Source organism: Notamacropus eugenii, chromosome 6 (assembly GCF_028372415.1).
Source record: "Notamacropus eugenii isolate mMacEug1 chromosome 6, mMacEug1.pri_v2, whole genome shotgun sequence".
Lineage (NCBI taxonomy): Eukaryota > Metazoa > Chordata > Mammalia > Diprotodontia > Macropodidae > Notamacropus > Notamacropus eugenii.
This window is the reverse complement of record NC_092877.1, coordinates 57,127,209-57,151,839: the sequence shown is the minus strand read 5'-3', so window position 1 is coordinate 57,151,839 and position 24,631 is coordinate 57,127,209. Positions and strand designations below refer to the sequence as shown.

Sequence of the window (24,631 nt, the reverse complement as noted above, 5' to 3'; positions counted from 1 at the left end):
GGTAACAAAGACGATTGCTGAGAGTTCTGTTTCTTGATTGCAGTAGGGTTTTTAGTCCCCTGACAATTAAAACCTATGTTTTTAGTAAAGGAACATGGACAGTCATATGTTCTACTCTGCAGAAACATCACTATCCCTTTGTCAAAGGGGTATGAGGGTGAAAAAGACACCTTGGGACAGAGTTCAAAGGTCATTACATTGGGATTAGAGGACCTGTGATTTCATCTCTGCACAGCCATTGAGTACCCATGACCCACCATGGGAAAATGACTCACTTCTGGGAGACCCATCTGAGAAGAAGATGGTGATGCTTAAATTGTCCACCTCACAAGGTGTGAGGGTTTAGTGAAATCATATATGTGGAACTACTCTGTACCCTAGAGGGACTATTAATGTAACAGGCAAATGATATCAAGCCTTCATTTTGTGATCTATCCAAAGTGCCTCCCGTTATTTCAGAGGATATTCTAAAATTCTTAAAGAAATCCTCCAAACAGGAACAGATTTCAAGTAAACTTTAAAAATTTAACTATAGCATCATAGATGGAAGAGACTTCCGAGGCCATTGGGTCCAATCCTCTCATTTTACAGATGAGGAAACTGAGGCATTAAGTGACTTTCCCAGGGTCACACAGCTAGTAAGCATCTGAGGTAGAATTTGAACCCAGATCTTCCTGACTTCAAGTGTAATACCCTATTCTCTATGCAATATGGTCTCTCATTTAAAGAATAATATGCCTTTTAGAAGTCAACAGCATCATCAGCCATAGGATCAGACAGTTAGGTCTGAAAGGAACTCTAGAGGACATCTGGTCCAACCTCTCATTTATAAAGCATTTATCTATAAGATGATAAAACTGAAGCCCAGAGATACTAAATGAGTTGTCCAGTTCATACAGATGATAAGTGGCAAAACCAGAATTCGAACTTAGGTCCAGAGGTACTAAATTCAATGGTCAAGTTCACCATTCCTTCCACTGTGCTCCACTACTTTGATTTATTCCGTCAAACCTTCAACACAGGCTTCATGAGTACTTTCTATATTCAGAATCCTGTTCTAGGTCCTGGGAGAAATCTGGAGGAGAATGTGATCCTGACTTCAAAGGCTAATAATAACAAATATAATGATAACAATAAAAATAATTTAGGTTGATCTTCTGGGTTAAAGGATACTTTCACATCCATTATCTGAGACAGCTAGGTGCCAGAAGACTAGAGGGGATTTGAGGTCAGAAAGCTCTCGGCCTCAGTTCCATCATCTATAAAAATGGGATTATAATAACATCAACTTCACAGGGTTGTTATGATGATCAACATAACATATTACAGTACTTCGTAAACCTTATAAATTATATATATATATATATACTTACATTTATTCATGTAAAGTAAAATAGTTAAAATAATTAAATTATAATTAACTAAATATAATTACATGTCAATTAATTTAATACTAATTCATTTATCAAAATATGTTTATGGTAACTATAATTACTATTATCTCATATGATCTTCAAAAAAGCTCTGTGAGGTAGGCAGATCAGAGATTCTTGCCCCCAGAGTTTGTACTTCACTAGTGTAGACATTATTAATACTATTACCAGTATCATTTATTACTGATGAAATATAGTTTGGTTTAGAAAAGAGACCTGCCCTTGAGGTCATGATGACCTGGGTTCAAGTCTCATCTTTGCAATATCCTGGCTGTGTGACCCTAGGCAAGTCACTTAACCTCTCAGTTCCAGGAAACTGTCTAAGAATCATTGTTGATCTGCATTGGTAAAGTAAATTTATTCATGAGGGATCTCTTGACACTGATGAAATCATAAACTTGGGAAAAAATATTAAGGTTTATCCACCAGTCAACTTTTATTAAGTACCTACTATGTTCCAGGCACTGTGCTAAGCCTGTTTAAGTGTTCTTATGGTTTACGAATCAACTTAAGTAATTCTCATTTGATCCTCTCTCTGAGATGCAGAACACAATTATGTTTATCCTTATTTTCTAGATGAGGAAATGGAGAGTCAGACAGCTATGGTATGGTGACTTTCCAAAGTCATACAGCAAGTCCACATCTGAGGTAGAGCTCCTATGGAGTCCTTCTGACTCCCAACCCAGGGCTCTTCCCACTTAAGCCCCAGCTTTGTCTACAAGAAGCTCTCTCTCATCTGCTATAGGTACCGGAAAGTGGTGTCTAATGTCTGTGAAGGCGGTTTGGACCTGCAGCGATATGTGTTCCAGCATCAGTGTCCCCTGACAGCCCCCAGAGGATTGCAAGTCAGCATCAAAGGAGAGACAATTGCTGTGAAGCCAGGAGAGGACGTCATGTTTGTGGTCAGACAGGAGCAGGTAAGTGAGCTGTTATGTTAAGCCTTCCTGTGGTGCTCCTGGAGGTTAGAATAATGATATGGCTCACCTTTAAACTCTCCTGTATTCATAGCAGTCTGGCTGCCAAGAAAAATATACAAGGACTCCCTAGCAGCTTGAGGGTCCAGCTTTTCATTCAAGTGGAACCAAAGTCAAGTCACAACATTTGACTGAAGATTCAGCTCCTCAACCCAATTCAACAAATACGTATTAACCACCTACTGAGTGCAAATCTTTGTGTTGGCACAGATAGACATGGCACAGAATGTACCATCAAAGTATCGGCCATCTTAATAGAAAGGGTCTAACATAATAAGCACAATATAAGAAAGAATGTGACAGTGACAAAGGAGAGATCCAGCCCTAGTTCTCTGAGAAAACTAAATGAAGAGCTCAATTTTAAAATTACAACAGGGAGAGAGACAGAGAAACCTTCTGGGAGGAGACGAGAATTCGAGAAGGAAGTGACAATTCTACAAACACCCGAAATTAGGACAAATGAGAGTTGACCTTTGTCCAGTAGTTAATGGTTACAAAACATTGTGTTGCATGACTCCTTAATGCTCATGACATCCCTATGAGGTAGACAGTGGAAGTTTTATCACCTCAATTTTACATATAGGCAAACTGAGTCATGAAAAAGTAAAGTGCCTTGTTTAATCAATGGAAGAGGTTGGATGCCAACCCATGCCTTCTGGCCGCAAAATCAGTGTTCTTTTCACTGTATCAAAGAGAGCTACTTAGAAGGAGATACAGAATGGTATAGTAGAAAGAGTACTGGGTTTTGAGTCAGAGGACCTGGCTTCGAATCCTGGACCTATTACTTTTTACCTATATAACTTGGGGTCTCACTTTTCTCATCTTTAAAAATGATGAGGTTGAACGAAATGCTCTCTCAGTTCCCTTCCATCCCTAAGTCAGTGTCCTGTGATCTTCCAGGATGTGACATCACTTTCATTATATTAGCATAGATTTTAAGAATTTCTGCACTTCAGAATTAGAGAAGGATGCTAGTAGAGGAGTAAAGCCTATATGTTTTATTGTATACCTATATTTCTCTCATTTCAAAATAGGTTAACAAACATTTATTAAGTAATCTCTATTACTTAATAGAGTACTAAGCAACAGCAATACAAAGTTTTTTGAGAAAGAAAGCATCCACAGTGCTACATACAAACAAGATATATACAGGAGACACTGATGAAAATCACAGAGAGAAGGAGCTGGAATAAAGGTAATCAGCAAAGACTGCTTGTAGAAGGTGGGCCTTTAGCTGAGACCTGAAGAAAGCCAGAGATGAGGAAGAAGAGATTCGAGGCAGGGGTTCAACCTGGGGAAGTGACATTGGGGAGGTGGGAGATGGAGTGTGTTGTATGAAGTATATTAAGGAGACTAGAGTTTGGCTAGTTTGGTTTCAGAGGTATAGCTTATATTTGAGAGGGGTATAGAGCCTATATCCACCATAACATACTAGATCTCCTCCATTGAGAAACAGTATGGTATAGCCAACCTTGGACCCAGGAAGAATTAAGTCCTACCTTGACATACACTAACTATATGACCCTGGGTAAGTCACATGACGTTTCAGAGACCTAGGCAAAGGCTATAAGTTGCAGAGATGATGTTGACCTGAATTGGTAGAGAGAGTTCCCTAACTTGGGAGTTCATTTTACAAATGAAAACACAAGTCCAATCTTTATTCCTGTTCCTATCTCTGATTACTCTGATGTTGCTGGGTGAAAGTGGAAAGGTTACTCTCTCATTATACAGGATCATTCTTTATCATTGTGATTCTATCAAGGAACAGGCACCACCTATTTTCAGGGGGATTGGACCTACATTTTGAATAGACTGGTACTTTCTTTCTTTGGCTTGCAAATACTCTGGAGTCCCACCTATCACTTTCATTGCTGTGGACAGCTGCCAAAATATATCTCTGGTTAGTAATGATAAAAGAGAAAGATTCCCATCATGTAATGGAAATAGTCAAGAGACTATTTCTAGTCTCTTCTATTGATTTCTAGTCAAGAGACCCCACTTTGAATGTTCATTCTGCAAACAGCTATCTGTGTGGCTTTTGCGAAGTCATTTTACCTCAAAGGATCTCAGAGTAGAGAAAGATTTTGGAGGATATAGAGTTCAGGAAGAGGAGGCTACTCTACTCTGCTTCAACAAGTCGTTAACCATCTTTAACAACTTAGGTGATAAGTTTCTTACTACCTCCTATGGCATTAATTGACATTCCACTCCTGGAGGGTTCTCTTTAAGTTTTTCTTTGCATTTGGAATGATAACAATTAAAATTAGTTTACTTGAAATTTAATGACAGCATTTAAGTAGTGTTTTAAGGTTTGGAAAATGAATTTTATTTATTATATCATTTGGTTCTCATAAAAACCCTGTGAGGGGGTTGGGGTACTATTATGATTCCCATTTTACAAATGAAGAAACTAAGGCTCAGAGGTCAACTGAGCTACTTGAGATCACATTAAAGCTAGTGTCTGAAGCAAGATTTGAATGCAGATCTTCCTGCTTCAAATCCAAAAATCTGTGTATTAAATGAATTCTGCTTAGAAATTGTGAGAAGACAGATTTCAGCTCAATATTAAAAGATTCCTAGCAATCAACATTATCTAAAAAGGAAATGGGGCTGGATCTGTGGAAATAACAAGTACCCTGTCACTGGAGACCTTCTACTGGGTGCTGGATGAATACTTATCAGGTATGGCACAGAGCAGATTTATTTTTTAAATAAAATGGCTGGATTTGAAGACCTCAGAGCCCCTTTGAGCTGTTTTCTGGTCCAGTCTCCTTTGATCTCAAGTCTTCTACATTTGAATTCTCGGAAAGCATCTCCAGTGTTATCTGACACCATAAGCTATGTTCAGTTACTGCATCTTCTTTAAAACCAGTCATGTCCCTAGTATTAGCAGAGAGTTCCCTAACATCCTCTAGGTCTTGGTCTGAGAAGAAAGACTTGCATATCCCATAGCAGATAATAAACTTTTTTCCATTGATTTTTACTTTATACATCAAACTGAGAAAAGAAATGTACAAGAAACAGAACAATTTGCTGCCACCTATAGACTGGAATAAATATCAGACATGTCTATGCATTCCCACAAGAGAAACTGAAGGAAGGTTTAATACTGAAATTCACAGGCTTCTAAGAGGGTTTGAACTTGAAAAGTAACTTTTCTCAGAGTGAAGGGATGATCCTTGACCTGCCCTCCCTCTGGTTCTTCTGCATGTCGGCACCATTGCCTAAAGAAAGACAGGAAATGTGTTCTTGGAAGTAGTGAAATCATCCTAAAGCTACCAAGTGTCCATGTTTCTTATAGCAGGGAGGATACAGACAACCTACAAGAAGAAGAACCTAGATAAACAAGGAATCTGAAAAATGCTCTACTCTAGAGAGTAGATTTTTTCAGTTCTTATTACTATGGATGATAATAATAAACTATATGCAGCACTTTGAGGTTTGCCAACTATATGCTTACAGTGAACCTTTTGATCCTTACAACCTTCTAAGTGCTACAAATAATATTCTCGTTTTGTAGGCTGAGTGAGAACACCATCAGATTACACATTCCTTAAAAACAGGGACAATGTTCTTTATTTTCTTTACAGACCTAACTCAGAATCTGACATATAGTAAGCACTTAATAAATGTTTATTGGTGTTGATGATGATAAAGAAGAAAAAAGGGAAGGAGGGAGGGAGGATGGACATGCCCAGAATCGTAAATGGTAAGTGAGATAGGATTCACATCAATCAATCAACAAATTACCTACCATGTGCTATAATGTTCTAGGCACTGGGAGTGAACATTAAGGCAAAAGTGAAATGATCTCTGCCTTTGAGGTTCTTATAAACTGGGGAGACAGTACATAAAGATAGGATAGATAGACAGACCAATGGATGGATGGATGGATGGATGGATGGACGGATGGATAGATAGACAGATAGATAATCGATGATAGATGGAGCAAGTATTCATTTAGCACTTATTATGTTCCAGCTACTGTTCTGAGCCCTTAGGGTATAAATATAAGCAAACAAGTCAGTCCCTGCCTTTTGACAACTTCCATTCTTCTGAAAGAAGATCACTTACAAAGCCTTGAATACTAAAAGGGGAGGTGAGAAGAGGCTACCTGTAGGGGGTTATGGAGAGGAAACTTTGGTGGCCTGGTTCCTAGCAGAATAAGACAAAATCTAAATCTAATATATATATATATATATACATATATATGTATACATATATACATATATACATACATATATTCATATATGTATATGCAAAATGTATACAAGATAATTTGGGGGAGAAGACATTAGTAATCTGGCAACCAAGAAAACTTTCCCATAGAAAAGTTTGAGCTGAACCTTAAAGGAAACTAAGGATTCCAATAAATCAGCAAGCATTATAAATTCTACTGTATGCCAAGCAGTGTGTTAAGCTTCAAGGATGCAAACACAAAAAAAAATGTGACAAACTTTCTTCCCTCAAGGAGCTTAAATTTGAATAGGAGACATAATATGTGCACGTATAAATAAGCGTACCATTGTGTAGATTTGTATAAAATGAATCCAAGGTCATTTTAGGAGGAAGGGCCCTGGCAGGAACCAAGAAAGGCCTTGTGGATAAGGTAGCACTTGAATTGAATCTTGTAGAGAACCAAGGATTCCAGGAAGCAGAAAGGAGAAAGGGAAATCTGGCTTGGGGTAGGGGACAGTTGGAATAGGAAGAGAAAACAGAACATGCAAAATTATAGAAATGAGAGTTGGATTGCGGTGTATAAGGAAATTATAGTCACTCTCTGATCCATCCATTCTTTTTTCCTCACTGTCCCACTCACAAGACGCTCTATATTCTATCTCTGTAAATTTGTACTAGCTGCCCCCTCCTGTAACATGGAGAGAGATGAGTATGTACATGATCACTTGAAGAGGAAAGAAAGAACACTACCTAAGTTTGTTGGGGGTAGATAAGGAAAAGTCTCCAAAAAGAGGTGAGGATGGAATACATTCCAAGTATAGGGGGCAAAATTTGAGGTGGTGGGGAGGTTGCTGGAATTGATGGAATAGAGATGGAGTTGGTTAGATCTATAGCTTCAGAAAATCACCTTAGCAGCAGAATGGAGGATGAATTAATGGAGAGATAGATGGAGACAGGAGGGAAGGAAGAAAGGAGATAAGGAAGGAGGGAAGGAAGGAAAAAAGGAAGGAGTGAAGGAAGGAGGGAGGGAAGGAAGGAAGGAAGGAAGGAAAGAAAGAAGGAAGGAGATAAGGAAGGAAGGAAGGAAGGAAGGAAGGAAGGAAGGAAGGAAGGAAGGAAGAAAGGAAGGAAGGAAGGAGGGAAGGAAGGAAGGAAGGGAGAGGAAAGACAATAAGCATTTATTAAGCACCGAATATGTGTCAGGCCTATGCTAAACACTTTATAACTCTTGCCTCGTTTGATCCTTACAACAACCCTAGGAAGCATTATCCTTATCCTATCATTATCCTCATTTTTCAGTTAAAGAAACTGAGGCAGCAGACAAGTGACTTGCCCAGGGCCTCACAGCTAATATGTGCCTGAAACCAAATTTGAATTCAGGTCTTCCTGACTCCAGGCCCAATACTCTAACCATTGTGCCATCTAGTTTGCCTCTAATGCTATTTGCGATAAGGATTTGATCTAGGGTGGTAGCAGAATGAGTGGGTGGAGAAGGGGATGGGTGAGAGAGAGGTTTAGGAGGTAGAAATGACGAAATATGGCAATTGTTGGTATGTGGAGTGAAGGAGAGTAAGGACTAGTACCAAAATGGCAAGCCAAGGTGACTAGAAGAATGGATGATGGTTCAAGAGAATAGATAGTTTCAGTAGAAACAGATAAGTTCTGAAGAGGGAGGGATCTAGGGGAAACCACTGTTTCAATTTTAGCCTTCTATCTCCACCACCATGCTGCCTTGACCATACATCCAATACAACTGTCTTACCACAATTGAATGAATGTTGCCTTTTTGTCTGTTACTTGACAGTTGTATTAAAGCAAGGGTACTAGGAGTCAAGAGAAGTGGCTTCTAATTCCAGCTCCCCTACTATCCAGTTATCTTACCTTGGCCAGGTTGCTTCTCCATTCTGGACGTTATTTCCTTATTTGGACTATATAATTTCTATGGACCTGTGTGGTTCTAATCTAATATCCCTTCCAGCTCAACCAATTGCCTATGTTTTAAAATCCTTACCAACTCTTCATATTCTGTTCTAACATTCTGTGAATAGAAATAAGAATAAAGTAGCAACATGGTCATTCAGGTGCTATTTTAATATTATATAATTACCATTTGGTCTAGCTGTGTAGGCACACTGGGAAAAATGGGTATTCCTCCACCCTGAAAAGTTGTATATGTTATTCATTCCTTCATTCAATTTCCCTCATCTGTATATGGTTAATATGGTTATTTAAAGGATAATGTTCGCGGCAGGGAAGTATATGAGGCAGTAAACATCTTTTGTGGGTGATTAAATGCCGAAGCAGAGATGAGTTTTGGATAAGTGTGGAAGCTCTTTATTGCAGTCTCCCTCTATGTCCTAGGCATTGTTCCTACCATTGTGTATGATGAGATAAAGGGAAGTTCAACAAACCATGGCATTATAAAGGAAAAAGAATAATGTTTTTCTTTCTTTATAGTAGAAGATTTAGAAGGCTCTGGGATGTTTTTTCAAGGTATTATTGTGAAAATCCTCCAGTGGATATTCCATGAACTAGGTAGAGGTAGAATGATGGGGTAAAGAGAGCTCTGGTTATTGTCTGTGACCACAGGCAAATCATTTCCTCTCACTGGTCCTCAGTTTCCTTATCTATGTTGTTGTTGTTCAATCATGTATGACTCTTTGGACCACATCTGGGGTATTCTTGCCAAAGATACTAGAGTGGTTTATCATGTCCTTCTCCAGGTCATTTTACAGATGAGGAGCCTGAGGCAAACAGGGTAAAAAGACTTGCCCAGGGTAACGCAGCTGGCAAGTGTCTGATGCCAGATTTGAACTCATAAAGATGAGTCTTCCTGACCCCAGGCCCCATCCTCTATCCACTGCTACATAGTTACCCCTCCTTATCTATAAAATGGGGATAATATCTGGACTGCATAATCCACAGGGTTGTTGTGAAAATCAAAGATTGTGTATATAAATCACCTTATAATTATGAAGTAACAGAAATGTGAGCTATTATGATTTTTATCCATACATTTGAGTCTTTATTCAGAGACATTAAAAAAATCTGATCCAGACTAAAAGAAAGCAGAATGTGGGTCTAAAAGAAAAAGAGCCTTTATTAGGGATAGGGTTGGAGACAACCCTAATCCTGGTTGGGGAAATAATACAATTCAATCCAATCCAACAAACATTCATTGAGCACCTAGCATGTGGAAGGCCCTATATTCAGTTGCTGGGTCTTTGTCCTTAAGGGACTCACAGTTTAAAGGATATTATGTATAGGAATTAAATAAGATGCAGTCCAACAAAACAGTATAGAGTCCATAAAAGCACCAACAAAATGCTTTGATACTTCATAGGAAAGAAGGAGGAATCAGGCACTCTTTCATGCAAGAGGAGGCATTTCAGCTAGATATTAATGGGTGGGTCAGATATCTATAGGAGGAGTTGTAGGGAGAAAAAATTCAAAGTATAGAGAGTGGTTTGAGAAAAGATGTGAGTCAGGAAGGCAAAGGATAGATGAGTGGAATTATACACACATGAAATAGGGTATATTTACACAAATTCTAAATTGCTTCTGATTTTTCTTTCCTAGGGGGATGTTCTAAATACAAAGTACCTGGTAGACCTTGGTGATGGCTTTAAGGCTGTCTATGTGAACCTCACTGTGACAGGGGAACTTATCCGGCACCGCTATGAGAATCCAGGAATTTACCGTGTCTTTGTGAAAGCAGAGAATGCTGCTGGGCATGAGGAAGCTGTATTGTTTGTTCAAGTGAATGGTGAGTTGGTTTTTTCATCTTTAATATGGTTTCTTGATTCCTGTTGTTATTCCATCGTTTCAGTCTTGTCCAGCTCTTCGTGTCCCCCATTTAGAGTTTTCTTGGCAAAGATACTGGAGTGGTTTTCCATTTCCTTTTCCTACTCATCTTACAGTAAGAAAATTGAGGCAAGCAGGGTTGTGACCCTCCCAGGGTCACACAGCTAATAAGTGTCTGAGACCAGGTATGAACTCGAGTCTTCCCAACAATAGCCCCCATGCCCTAGCCATCGAGTCACCTAGCTGCCCTGGGTTTCCTGATGCTTTCATTCAAATCCTGCCTCAGACAATTACTAGCAGTAATACCTCAGGCAGATTCCTTAACCTCTCCCAGACTCAGTTTTGTCACTTGTAAAATGTGAGTGATAGTAGCACTGACCTCACAGAGGTATTATAAAGATGAAGTGAGTAACAAGTAAGGTCCTTTCTAAACCTTACATCACAATACAAATACTGATCAGTGGTGATGGTGCTGGTGATGATGATGATGATGATAAAAATGAAAATGATGACAACTACGGTGTAAGCTCAGGGCTTTGGGGAAACATATGCACCTTCTCTTTAGTACCATAGTTTTTCTACCATGAAATCAACTGTCCTGAAAATCCTAAGCATATTTACCAAGTTGCTCTGAATATATGCATGCTTTGTCCTCAAGTCTGACTTGCAGAAAATCCAAGTATGACATTTAATTAGTGTTATCTGCATGATTATATAAATAGACATAACATATATGTTTCAGTGTTATTTGTGTATTATATGTGCATGTACCAGTGTATGTAGTAGGGACATGTTAATTTTGGAAACATCCCCCACAAATCTGAGAAGAGAACAACAGGTGATGACTCTATCCTAGTATGTGCTCTGCTTAGATGGGAACATTTTCAACATACCTGACAGAGACCTGGGCAGGAACGTTAGCAAGGGTTACAGGATATGGGGTAACTTCTTGACCCTATTCAAGTTTTCTCCTCTCTCTCTTTTGACACATTACTCAACTCTCCCCCCTCCCATCGTCCCATCTCTGTTGCAAGTCCTCACCCCCAGCCTTTCACCAGTTATGCTGCTTCCTTTCAACCAGATTCTCTGCTGATCCATCATCTATTATATTCCACAAAGATTCATGAGGCATGGAGTGACCAAAGAGAACATATTGTTCATCTGTTCTGTCTATCTATCTATCTATCTATCTATCTATCTATCTATCTATCTATCTATCTATCTGTCCATCTGTCTGTCTGTATGTCTATCTGCCCTCCTTCATTCTTCCTTTCTTTCTTTCTCTTTATTTCTTTCTACCTATCTATCCATCTACCTATCTTTTTAAAAAGATGCCATTTAGAACAATGAAATAGATTTAGGGGTGGCCCATATTTGCATCAGCACAGTAGTTTGAAAGCTTGCCTCCTGCAAAAGTCTACCAGCAGTTGAAACCTTAAGTAGGGAATGTGGTGTATTAGAAAGAGTATTATATTTTCAGTTAGAAGGCCTGAATTCAAATCCAAATTCTGCCTGAGTGACCCTTTACAAGCTATTTCGGCTTCCTTGGGTTCAGATTTTTCAGTTCTAAAATATAAGGTCTGGATTAGATGAACTCATAGGTTGCTTCCAAGTCTATGTCTATGTCATGTCAGATCTGTATCTACAGTCATGTGGGCTAACATTGGTCATAAGAGTATAGTAGATATCATGAACTGAGAAGGAAATGAGAACACTCTTTAACCACAGGGTAGAGATTCTTGATTTCTTTTTAGATCCTTAGCTGTTCCAAGGAAATTGTGCACTGGTTGATTATAAATCTTGTAGATTATATTGAGGCCTTGTAGATTATTGGCCAGATAATTTCCTATGGAAACGTTTCCACTGATCAGAAGCCAGCTGTGTTTAGCATGGATTTTATGTGTGAAAAGGAGGCTCCTCATTGGATAAACCAGCAGAACTTCCTTATTTCACCACAAAGACAGAAACCCTAGTATCCTCACCACTTAATCTGTAAAGCTAAATCCCCAGGCGCCCTTTTGGCCCAAGAATGCTGCTATTGTAGCCAAATTTTCAAATGCTTTTGGATACTGAACCCTGAAGTCTGATGACTTCGTTATCCTGCTGTACTTTGTAGGAAGAGACAGTATCAGTGCAGCAAATCGCTCCATTGCTGCTGTCTGGCATGTTTACAAAAATATAATAAAATTCAGTGATAGAAGTGATAAATAAATGTTCTGAGTGAGTAAAGCAAGCTCATTTCAATTCAATACATATTTACTAAGTTCTTCCTATGTGCTGGCCCTACACTCAGAACTAGAAAAAGAACAATACAAAAATGGCACAGTCCCTGACTTCAGAGAGCTTAAAATCTAACAAAAGTTACAAACTATGCAAATTTCTATGCAAATCTATGCAAAAGTTACAAAGATAAGTATAATACAAGGTAGTAAAAGATCAGGACAAAGGAGAGCTCCAAAGCACTCTGAGCAAATGTGAGGCTGGAGAGATAATATTTAGTGGATAGGGGGAGAATCAAGGATACCTTCAGGAGTTCACATCTGAACTGAGACTCAAAGGAATAAATTCTAGGCATGGGAGATGATCTGTGCATATTTCAAGTTTAGAGAGGTTGGGACAAGTTAGAGGATAGGTAATGGTTCGTTTGGCTTAAATGTAGTGAGAAGAATTGTATAAAATAAAGTTGGAAATCAGGTTGGGGCCAGATTGTGGAGTGCCTTCATAATCAGGTTAAGGAATTTTGATTCATTTTGTTTTGTTGTCTGTTGACAGCAGGAATGCACTGAAAGGTTTTTATTTGGAAGTAAAAGGTCTATATGTGATCTGTTTTCTTGGCCATATTCAACACTGTGCTCTTAATGAAAGTAACATCTGTGCCAAAAAATATGTTTATCCAATGGTCTGTGAGGGAATAGAGAAGTATACATCTAGATTATATATTGTTCGGGGTGAGAAATAACAGCTCTGGAAGTTGCCATTCATTGTGTAAGGGAGTGAGAACTAGTAACAAACATGACCAGAGGTCATTATATGACTAACAAGGTCACAGAAGTTGTGAGTTGATTGGAGCAAGAATGTTTGCCTTATTTGCACAAGAATATGACTTATATACACGTATATGTTCATATACCTACATGTGGATATGTGTATACATATGTAGTAGATATGTGCATAATATATGCATATATATGTGTGTGCCTCTGTGTGTATTCACTGTGTATCCACATGTATATATGTGCACATAATAGTATTATATATAATTATTCATGTGCAATACCTATCATATATATGTATATATAATATATATCCATAATGTGTAATATTTCCATGTATAAAATCAAGAAAATCCACTCAGAAGTATATACAGTAGCCAATTGACATGTAAAATAACACCAAGATCCATCAGCTAGAAAAACATTCAGCTCCTCTGAAAACTTGGAGACAGCTATTTCCCCTCCTATAAACATGTCAGAGAAGGGCAACAACTCAGTGAAAACAATAGAAATAGGTAGCACCATGGACAGTGCTTGAGAAAAGACTTTCCCAGGGAAACATACTGAATGCCACGAGGTTTTAATACTATCAACAACTCATAAATACAAAGCACTTTCTAGCTTAGAAAGCATTTTTCTTACAACATATTTATGCAGCAAATAATATTATTTTCTCCATTTTTTTAGAGAAGGAGACTGAGGCCCCCAGTAAGACAAAGGGGAGGCAGGAAGCAATGTTTTCAAGGTCAAACAACTAATTATTCAACATTTGTTAAAGTCAGAACTGAAAGACCCCTCTTTTCAGATCAAGCTGGTATTCTTTTGACTTCATTATGCCTTCAGGAAGCCAATTAAGAGGCAATCATTTTTAAGAGAAGGAATGACTTTCTTTATCTCACCATGGCAGGATGCCTAGTGAAAAGAATGCTAGACTTAGAGTTAGGAAGTTGTTGTTGTTATGCAGTCATTTTAATTGTGTCCAACTCTTTTTGTGACCACATTTGGGAGTTTTCTTGGCAAAGATACTGGAGTAGTTTGCCATTTCCTTCTCCAGCTCATTTTGAAGATGAAGAAACTGCAAACAGAGTTAAGTGACCTGCCCAGGGTCACACAGTAAGTGTCTGAAGCCATATTTGAACTCTGGTCTTCCTTACTCTAAGACTCATGCTCTGTGCACTGACATATTCAAATCCTCCTTTGTTATTCATTAGTTAATTAAAGAAACTCTTGTTAAGTCTTAAACATTATGTCATTCAAGCATCTTCCTATGACTTATTCACTAAGTCATAAAAGAGATACAATCTCCATTAGTAGAAAAAGTTCCCACACCACATGTTCCCCAGGTGGATCCTTTGTGTATCCATGTATCTCAGTCCTTAACAGCTATCCTTCAACCATGGGGCTCACTTTCTTACTATAGAATTTATCTCTGAACCTCAGTTTCCTCTTCTGTAAAATTAGGATAATAACTTTTACTCTACTTACCTCAAAGGACTATTGTGAGGAAAGAAACCAAGAAGTTATATACAAAACATTTTGTAATCATAAAAGAGTACATAAACATGAACTATTGTTATTCATCTATAAAGCAATTTTAATTTATTAAATCAATTAACGTTAAATTACTGAAAATCTATCCCACATATTGTTTTCCCTACAAAATGCTTTATGAGGTATCAGAGAGCACACTGCAGAGACATCTAGGACATATGTTAATGGTAACAATAATCACCACTGGCACTTGCATATCAGATGCAGGTTTGCACAGTAGATTGTGGGCATGCTCTTATTTATTTCTCACAATAGTACAGTGAGGAAACCATCATGGATATCATCATCACCCTTTTATAGATGAAGCAATTAAGTCTCAGAAAGGCTAAGTGATGTGCCCATGGGCACACAGCTAGCAAGTGCCAAATGGCAGACTTCTCCAGTCTTCTCTGCTACTCCATTCCTAAACTGCCTGATTAAGACCCAACTGTAAAAGACTTGGAAAAAGTGATGAGTTCCAAAGAAGGGCACCTGAGAATAACAAGCACCAGAGTCTTCTATGACAATAAAAGGGACCTACTTTGGTAGACTCAATATCGTGGGATTCAACTGATGTTTAAACTTGGAGGAATAAAAGGGAGAAGTGACAAAGAAGTGGATCACAGTTCAATGTGTACATGAAATGAGTTGCCATGGGAGGTCATGAGCTCTCTGTCACTAGAGGGTTTTAAGTAGTATGCCCACTTGGTGGAGATGTTGTGTAGGGGGAAATTCATGCTTCATTTTGGGGATGGACTGGTTCAGGGGTGGGGAACTTGTTGCCTCGAGGCCCACATGTGACCCTCTACCTCCTCAAGTGTAGCCCTTTTACTGAACCCAACTTCACAGAACACATCCCCTTAATAAAAGAAATTGTTCTGTAAAACTTGGATTCAGTCAAAAGGCCCCACCTAAGGACCTAGAAGGCCACATGTGCCCTCAAGGCCCTCAAGGTTTCCTGGACTAGTTGATCTCTGAAGTCATTTCCAACTCCAAAATTCAGGATCCTCCATCTATCCTGGGAAAGGAATGACCTTCTTCCAGGAGTAGCTTTTACAAGTAATCATGTGATTTAGAGCAAGAGAGGGTCTTACAGTCATCTTATTGAAGTTCCTTCATTTTACAGAGGAGGATTCAGGGTGGTACACACAGGTACTAAATAACAGAACCAAAACTTAACACCAATCATTCTTCTGCTAAAACACCTTGCATTGCTACATTGCTGAAATTCCATGTGGCCCTAGTTGAATGGGAAAATCACTTTTTCTTTTTTTTTTTAATTCCTGGATCTTTGTTTAGCTGGAGAAATGACACCTCCTAGAGGTACCAATAGCCCTTTTGTTGTACATTCTGGGGAAAAACTCAATGCAAGCCAATCCCTTTACTGAGAGAACATGGTATAGAGCTAGAGGAAGGACTAAAGGGCTCCATAAATTAATGACTCTTTGACTAATGCCTTTTTTTGTAACTCTCCCTAGCTCCTCTACGGGCCTTACACCTTGAAGTGGTTCCTGTTATTGGAGTAAATCAGGAAGTCAACCTGACTGCCATTCTGCTGCCCCAGAACCCTAATCTAACAGTCTACTACTGGTGGATAGGAAACAATTTGCAGGTACACCTTGGGCTTCTTTGGGTCAGTTTGCTGCTCTGGGTGCTATGAAGATAATTACAGAGATGTAGGAGATATAGGCTCTGATCTGATAAGCCCTTCAGGGCTTATCATCTGCACAAGAAAATGATTGTTTGTAGGTGAAAAGATCACCTACAATTCATAATGAGCCATGATGCTATCAAATAAGGGTTAATGATAATAAATGTAGATCAGAAGGGAAGGAAAAGAGAAGGGAATAAGCATGTGTGTGTATGTGTGTGTGCATATGTATGCATGTACACATACATATATATGTATATGTATACATATATGTGTATATGTGTGTAGGTATTATTTCTTTTGACATTCACAACAGCCCTGTGAGGTAGGTACTATTAATATAACTATTTTACAATTGAGGAAACAGAGACAAACAAAGAATAAATGACTTGTCCAAGGCTGTATAGATACTAAGTGTCTGAGGCCAGATTTGAACTCAGATTTTCCTGATTCAAGGCACAGTGTTCTATCCATTGTGCCAGCAAGCTGATCAGAAGAATGGGAAATATCTGTGATCTAGAATGGTCAAGGAAGGCTTCCTGGAGGAGGTGGGTTTTCAAGTTGGCCTATGAACTGAGTAGGAATCAGAGAGGCTGAGAAGAAAGTAGAGGAAATTCCTGGCAGAGACGGTGGAAAATATGAAGTCTACTGGGGATCAGGTGAGGGTAAGGAATCAATAAGGACAGAATTCATGTCACATAAAAGAAAAGTGGGTAATAAGGCTCAAAAAGAAGGGTAAGGCCTGATCATGGTGGGCCTTGAATGCCAGGTTAAGGAGTTTGGCTTTTTGACCTGTGAGCGGGTACCAATGAAGGTTTTTTAATAGCAGTGTGATGAAATCAAACTTGTACTTAAAGAAGATTAATTTGATAACTGTCTGAAGTATTGATCACAGAGGTGAGAGACTAGAGGCAGGATGTCCAAGTAGGATAAGGCATCCTTTGAGATTATGAATCAATATTTCCTTCTTGGCTTGAAAGGAAGAGTATAACACCTTCTTAAATTCAACGAACTCTTCCTAGTCCTTAGAATTATCATCATCACAACCATCACTGACATTCACATGGCATTTTAAAGTGTTCATTGTGCTTTACAAAGATGACTTCACTTGATCCTCCCCATAAATCTGTGCAGTAGATATTGCTATCCCTATGTCATGATACAGAAACAGACAATCAGAAATGCTAAGTGATTGTCCATGATCACCGAGCTAGTTAGTCCCAGAGCCCGGATTTGTAACCATGTCTCTTGACTCCAAATTCAAAGCACTTTCCAAACAGCCCTTTTAGGATGATTGGACATAGGATTTCATCCTGTTAGAGCTGAAAGGGGACTTAAAGATCACTTAGTTCATATGTCTTATTTTTAGTTGAGGAAACTGAGGCACACTTGTTCTCTGAGCAAGTGACTTATCTGTGGTCACACAAAACAGAAATAGTAGATTCAAAATCATGGGATCATAGGTCTAGAAGTGGAAGAATCCTTAGAGGCATCTAATCCAACCTACATATTTTAAAGTTGAGAAAACAAAGACCCAGGGGGGCTAAGTTATTTGCCCAAGGTCACACAGTCTTCTGATTTCAAATTCGATGATTTAAGTTGCATGAGATCTCTTAGGTCATCTAATCCAATTTAGCATGTGAATTTTGAGGCAGGTGGGATGTGACAATGCAAGTAAGTTTGGATGTTCTGGAGACTGCCAAGGAATGGCTTCTTCCCATTGAAGAGTCACATACAAGGCAGTAGATAGATTACATAATTATTGCCACTTGGTCTTAAGAGAGTCTCGGTTGCTGGAGTCTGCACTGTAGGGACCTATCAGCCTAGTACAGGCTGTACTTATCAAGAAACACTTCATTTTTCATTATGAATTTCAGGGACACCTAACCTATTATACAAATGGAAGGGAAAAGGAAGAAGAAAAAATTATCATCATCATCATGATATCTTTCTTCATGTTCATTTATCACAAATGTTAATCAGGTGACAGAGCTAAAAGTATAGGATAAGTATAGAATGTCAAAAGTGGAACGGGACCTTAGAACAAAACATGGAAAGACAGAGCTAAAAGAATCCTCAAATAGAGAATGTGACATGTCACAACTGAAATGGACATTAGAACAGAAACTGACAGAGCCTAGAATGTGTGAATGGTTAAAAGAATTTCAAATACCATCTCATCCAAGAAACTTTGACTTAGGCAAGAATAGTGACTTGTCCATCATGCATCAGAGATACTGCAATGGATCTGGAATGTCAAGGATTCAAGAGTCTAATATTTGCATCCACATTTATCTATCCTGGGCAATTCTTGCTTATATTCTCCCTGAAAGTTTTTCCTAGACGTCCAGCCAATATCACATAGTCAGGTAATGGCAGAACAAAGGCTAGAAGTGAGATTTTCTGAATCCTAGAGCAATGTTCTCTTTATTAGAGGGTGCCGCTTTTCCTCTTGTTTTAGCAGAATTTATATTTTGTTCAGCTGTTTCTTACTAGGTGGGGTATTGTGGCTTAGAAGCTAAAGGGCCAGCAGTCTTGGACTCAAGAAGATAGGGATTCAAGACGCATCTCTGATATATTGATGCTGTGTGACTGGTAAAGTCACTTAGCATTTCAGTGCTTCAGTGAACTGTCTAAAACTAAGTTGTAAGATAGTTGCTGATTTACTATTACTACCACTAATACTACTATTACTACTACTGATGATGATGATAGTGTTGGTGGTAGTGGTGGTGATGATGATTCTATGTTGGATAATCAGCTCAGTTCCATCATTCCCTGAGAGACACTCATGAAACTCCATTCTCTGGCCCTAGAATAGTTTCACATTTTTCCTGAGGAAACAAAAGTTACTCATGCCATTGTCAACCTTACCAGCCTCAGTCCTTATATTGTCAAAGCTTTATTCCTCTAGGAGGCAGCATAATAAAGCGGAAAGTCAGTGGATACCTACATTCCCATTTAGATTTTGTTACTCATTAGCCATATGATCTAAGGCAAGGATCATTTCCCCTCCTCAAGACTGAGTTTCCTCGTCTCTAAAATGATAAGCTTGGACTTGATGTTCTCTAGTCAACAAACATTTAATAAACACCGACTATGTGCCAAGCATTGTGCTAAGTGCTGAATCACTAGAATCTGGTCCAGTTCTATCACTCTAGTGTCTAGCTTCTAAGTTCCCATTCAGCTGAAATAGTCTGTATTCTGTGTTCTGAGGTTCCTCCTGGCTTTTATGCTCTTTCCAATTCTTAATATGCAACCTTGACTAACAGTATTTCTTCTTTTTTTTTCAGCCCCTTCTCTCTCTGGATAACTTTCTTGTCACGCAATTTTCAGAAACAGGTGATGTCCGAGTGACTGTTCAAGCATCCTGTGGGAATTCCATGCTCCAGGACTCCAAAATCATCAGGGTTTTAGGTAAACTAATTTGCATCCTCCCTGCCTTTTACACATCGCACACCCTCAAGCCTTTTCTAAACCTGCAGACATTATTAAGATTCTTAGAGGCAGCTACTGGTACAGTGGATAGAGTGCTAGAAAGTCAAGAAGACCTGAGTTCAAATCCAGCCTCCCACACCTAATAGTTGTGTGACCCTGGGCAAGTCATTTAACATCGTTTGCTTCAGCTTCTTATCTGTAATATTAGTTCCTACTTCCCAAGGGTCTTGCGAGGATTGAGTTCATAGTTGTAAAGTGCTTAGCATGGTACCTGCCACATAGTAATAAACACTATGCAAATATTAGTTATCATTATCATTAGTTATGCATAAGCACAAGATGTCATACATGGCAATGGAAAAGTGTTTTACTTATAATCGAGAGAGGTGAGTTCAGATTCTCCTTCTAACACTTTTTAGCTGTTTGTAACCATGGACAAATCATAAATTTGTTTCTCAAAACTTCAGTTTCTTCTCCTTTTAAAATTAGCCAGTGAACACTCAATAATCCTAACTTTGATTGTATTATGTTCCCCCCAACAGCCCTGTGAGGTGAGTAGAGCACATCTCATCCTCTTTGTTTTACAGAGAATGGAACTGTCACTCTGAGATATTAGATGATCACTGAGTGCATAGATGGTCATTGGCACAACTTCAACCAGAACCCAGGTTTCCTAACTTTACATCCAGTATAATGTCCACAAAAGCATCCTCCTCAACTGTTTTCAACCTAAAGGTCATTTCAGGTGTCAAAATTAGTGAATGGTAGCTCCAAAAAATTGGATCTCATGTCTAATACTGATTCTTGGTCACTCTGAGTCTCTCCAGTAGTGATGATAGATTTCCCAGGTTGCTATACAAAAAGTATTGTGTGAATATTGAAATTATCATCATCATTGATCACAAGTTTTGAGGTTTTGGTCTCCTCATTTGTAAAGTTTATTATTATGATGATGATGATTAATGTTGGGCATTATTTGTGGTATATATTTCTGCAATTTTTGTAATGTGTCATCAGTGATTATCAGCAGCAATAAATGGAAGGAATAGCAAGGAATCTGAGGTACGAATTCAAATCCTCCCTCTAGCACTTATGTATGTAAACTTGGGCAAGTATGTCAACTCAAGGGGTCAAATTCAGTGAGCTCGAAAGGTCCCTTTAAGCTCCAGATCTATGACCCTAGTACTCTGTGATCCTTAGATTCTCTTCTGGTACGTGATCACACAATAATAATCACATTGGAATACTTGGGAATATTCAAGATAGATCATCTAACCTTATCAGAAAGCCCTTCCCATCCTTTCAGCATATACTTGTGTTTTTTCCTGTTACTCAAACTCTCTAGATCAGTTTCCTCATCTGTAAAATGGAACTAGTAACATCTGCCCCACCACCTCAGGTAGTTTTTTTATGCAGATCATATGAGAGAATGCATGTGAAAGGGTTTTGAAAAGGTTAGGAAATATTAACCTTTGGGAAGGGTACTATACTTGTAATCAATCGAATATGTTCAAGTCCCAAATCCTGATACTTAATGACTTGAAATTATGATGTTACACTAGATAAGTGGGGTCAAACTCAAATAAAAAAAATAGGCCACTAAACCTCCCTGAAAGTCATATAATAACTTAGAAAACCACATATTGACATTATCTCTGTTCTATTGCATCTTTATTTTGTTTAAAATGTCCCAATTTCATTTTAGTCAGGTCCAGTCCTCTGAGGAAAGTACCTGGGCCATTTTTGGATGCCTGTGAACTACATAAATTCTAAGGTCCCTGACTAGTCTGACCTTTTTGTTCTAAGACATCAGGAAATTGAAAGAGTTGGACTCGGTCTCTTGCGAAGCATTTTCTAGCTCTAGATAAGCTAGGCTCCTTCCATTTCTAACATTTTATATTCTTAGCTTCCTTCTAACTCTGATAGCTATATCCTAATGTTCCTTCCCATTATAACATTTTTTGGTTCTAAACTATCTTCCATTTTACATGCTATGTTTTAATACAGTAACCCTTTCACTTTGGATATTACATGTTATAAAATCTCTTCCAGCTCCGACATTCTAACTTTCTGTGAGTTTAATGGGGCAAGTGGATTAATGTACTTTTCCCCTGTGACCTTAAAAATTCCCAACATTTTGCTCTTTCTTTTACAAGTAAACCAAAAGAGAATTCTGTCTAATCTAAACTAAGATCAATCAATTATACTTTCATGTTTTGGGGGGCAGGGTTTCCTCAAGTTTAGAGCATCCAGAATTTCAAAGCCTTTTGCCTTTCCTTCTGTCAGGGGTAAATGATCCTTCCACCATTGACTGTTCACTTAGCATCACAAGGTGTTTTGCTGTGTCTTGTCAATTGCTAAAGGGGCAAGATGCCTGAAAGATGCCAATGCCAGTTGAATTATTTACACTGGGGGAAAGTGCTGTCAAATCAGGGATTAGCCTGATCTGAAAAATATAGAGACATTGTCTAATCCTCAGGTACAGAGAGTGGGGGAATGAAGTGGAGGAAAATACAATCTTTATGTCTTATGGGCCTCATTGTCAGTCAAGTCTCTTGTGCTAATAACCTCAGAAACACCTCACTGCCCTGTGCATATTTCAGGATAATAGGCCAGAGTTAGTGAAATAGACTAAATGAACTCTTAGGCTAGTTTTTCCATTGATATGGTAAGTGAGTTTCATAAGAGCAACTGAATCCATTGAACATGTGAATTATCCTTTAAAAGCTATTGAAAACACCATCTTATTTTCAGGTTTATTCAAGCCAAATGTGTTTTTAGCCATCTCTTTCTTATTTTACTCAGTGGTAACCTAAAGTAATAGGACCCATTGTTATGTGTTTTGGGGTATATGACAGGTGAACTTCTCTCTCTCTGGCAACACAGCTCCTAGGAGTCAACACCTTATCTATTTCTGTTGACCTGCAGGGCTAATCCCTCCCCTCAACTTCATTTCCCCTTGCCTACTCTTCTTCTGTCTTCTGTCCCCAGGTTTTCTCTCCCCAACATCCTTTCCCCTCTGCTACCTCTCCTTTATCTTTCCCCACAGTCCTTTTCAGTTTACTCCCCTCAGCCATCCCTTCCCACACTTTTCTACCTCCCAGGACCAGCCTCTAGAATCCTGTATTTAGAATCCTCTCATTCTGGTGGTGTGCCAAAAAGACTAAGGAAAGACTAAGCCTTCTGCAAAAGGTGAGACAGTGTGCCTGGAGCTTACCTGCTTAACAGGACGCAATGGACTCTTTGAAGCAGAGATTCAGCTCCTGCAGTTTGCCCTCAGTAATTCAGTTGCTATTCCAAGTAGCTTATGGGAAATGGAAACAAGCATCAGACCCTGCCTCCTGGGAAGGTAACTTGGGTTAGCTTAAAAAGGCTTTTTCAAGCCTGTACAAATGCTCTGTGTCCTTTCCCATTGTGCCAAGGATTCATTTCCCACATTCAAATTCAACATCTATGCCTGCCTGAGAAGTAGAGGAAATTCCCTTCTATTGACCATATAAATTAGAGCTGTTCAAAAGTAAAATGTGCTTCCTTTTTAGCAGAGTTTTTCATTCTGACTGGAGATCTTCAGTAAGGCTAGAGGGCCACTTGTCATGAATGTTATAGAAAGGGTCTCTTCCTTTTTATTGCTTAGAATTTGACTGATACGTTTTCCTCAGTTTCTATGTCTCCCCATACTTCTCTGAGGTCATCTGTAGTGGATAGAATATCATATTTGGAATCATAAAGACCTAATAGCTCTGTGAGTCTTCTTTAACTTCCTAGTGCCTCAGTTCCTCATTTGTAAAAAGAGTGGGGTGGACTTGATGACCTCTAAGGTCACTTCCACCTCTAATTCTGTGACCATTTATTATAGCCCAGTAATATTTCATGACCCTCATCATATACCACAGCATATCTAATCTTCCTTTAATCAATGGGAATCTGCTTTATGTCCAGTTCTTTGCCTCTGCCAAAAAAATAAGCTGCTATAAATATATCTTGATGCACATGGGGCCTTTCTATTTTCTCTTTGATTTCCCATATCTAGCAGCAGAATCCGTATCAAAAGTTGTAGACTTTTTAGTCACTTTCTTGCCATCATTCCAAAGAGTTTTCTAGAATGGTTGGTTCAGTTTGCAGTTTTACTATTATGTTACATGCTTCTAATTTATTGTACTATTAATAGTATGCTACTAGTATATTAAGGTACTTGTCTTTCTGCAACCTGGTAGTCAAGTTTCTTCTTCCAGTATATTGAACTGTGTGAGTTCTGAGGTCTCTAAAATTCTCTGATTTCAACTCATTCCCATGAGGCAGCTCCCATTCAAGGATCATATGGTATTACCAAGGTCCAGGCTCAGACTAGCTAACATTACAGAAGTCCATCACCAGTTTAACTCCAACAAGATTAGGCTTTACCCATAGCAATACTGAAAGACTTCTAGTAAGTTATAGAACAGTTATGATCTGTATCAATGGAAGGCATACCAACACTGACAAAATTTTAAGAATTACTTACCTTGCAAGATTGATGTGAGGAAAGTTCAAGGTATTAAATCCCAGATCTAGAGTTGGAAGAGACCTTAGGGACTATATAGTCCAATCTATCATTTTACAGATGAGGGATCTGTGACTATGGTGATTAAG

The 24,631-nt window shown here is 38.7% G+C and overlaps 1 protein-coding gene across 4 annotated transcripts in view; it reads left to right on the top strand.

Annotated features, from left to right (window-relative positions):
• The window catches only part of SORCS2 (sortilin related VPS10 domain containing receptor 2), a 1,292,493-nt gene that overhangs the window by 1,225,653 nt on the left and 42,209 nt on the right, over positions 1–24,631 (top strand). For all 4 annotated transcript variants that reach the window (XM_072620161.1, XM_072620158.1, XM_072620159.1 and 1 more), the window contains exons 18-21: positions 2,179–2,350; positions 10,166–10,352; positions 16,392–16,525; positions 19,858–19,981. In XM_072620161.1, coding sequence (XP_072476262.1) covers positions 2,179–2,350; positions 10,166–10,352; positions 16,392–16,525; positions 19,858–19,981 — 617 coding nt within the window. The remainder of the gene's footprint in view (positions 1–2,178; positions 2,351–10,165; positions 10,353–16,391; positions 16,526–19,857; positions 19,982–24,631) is intronic.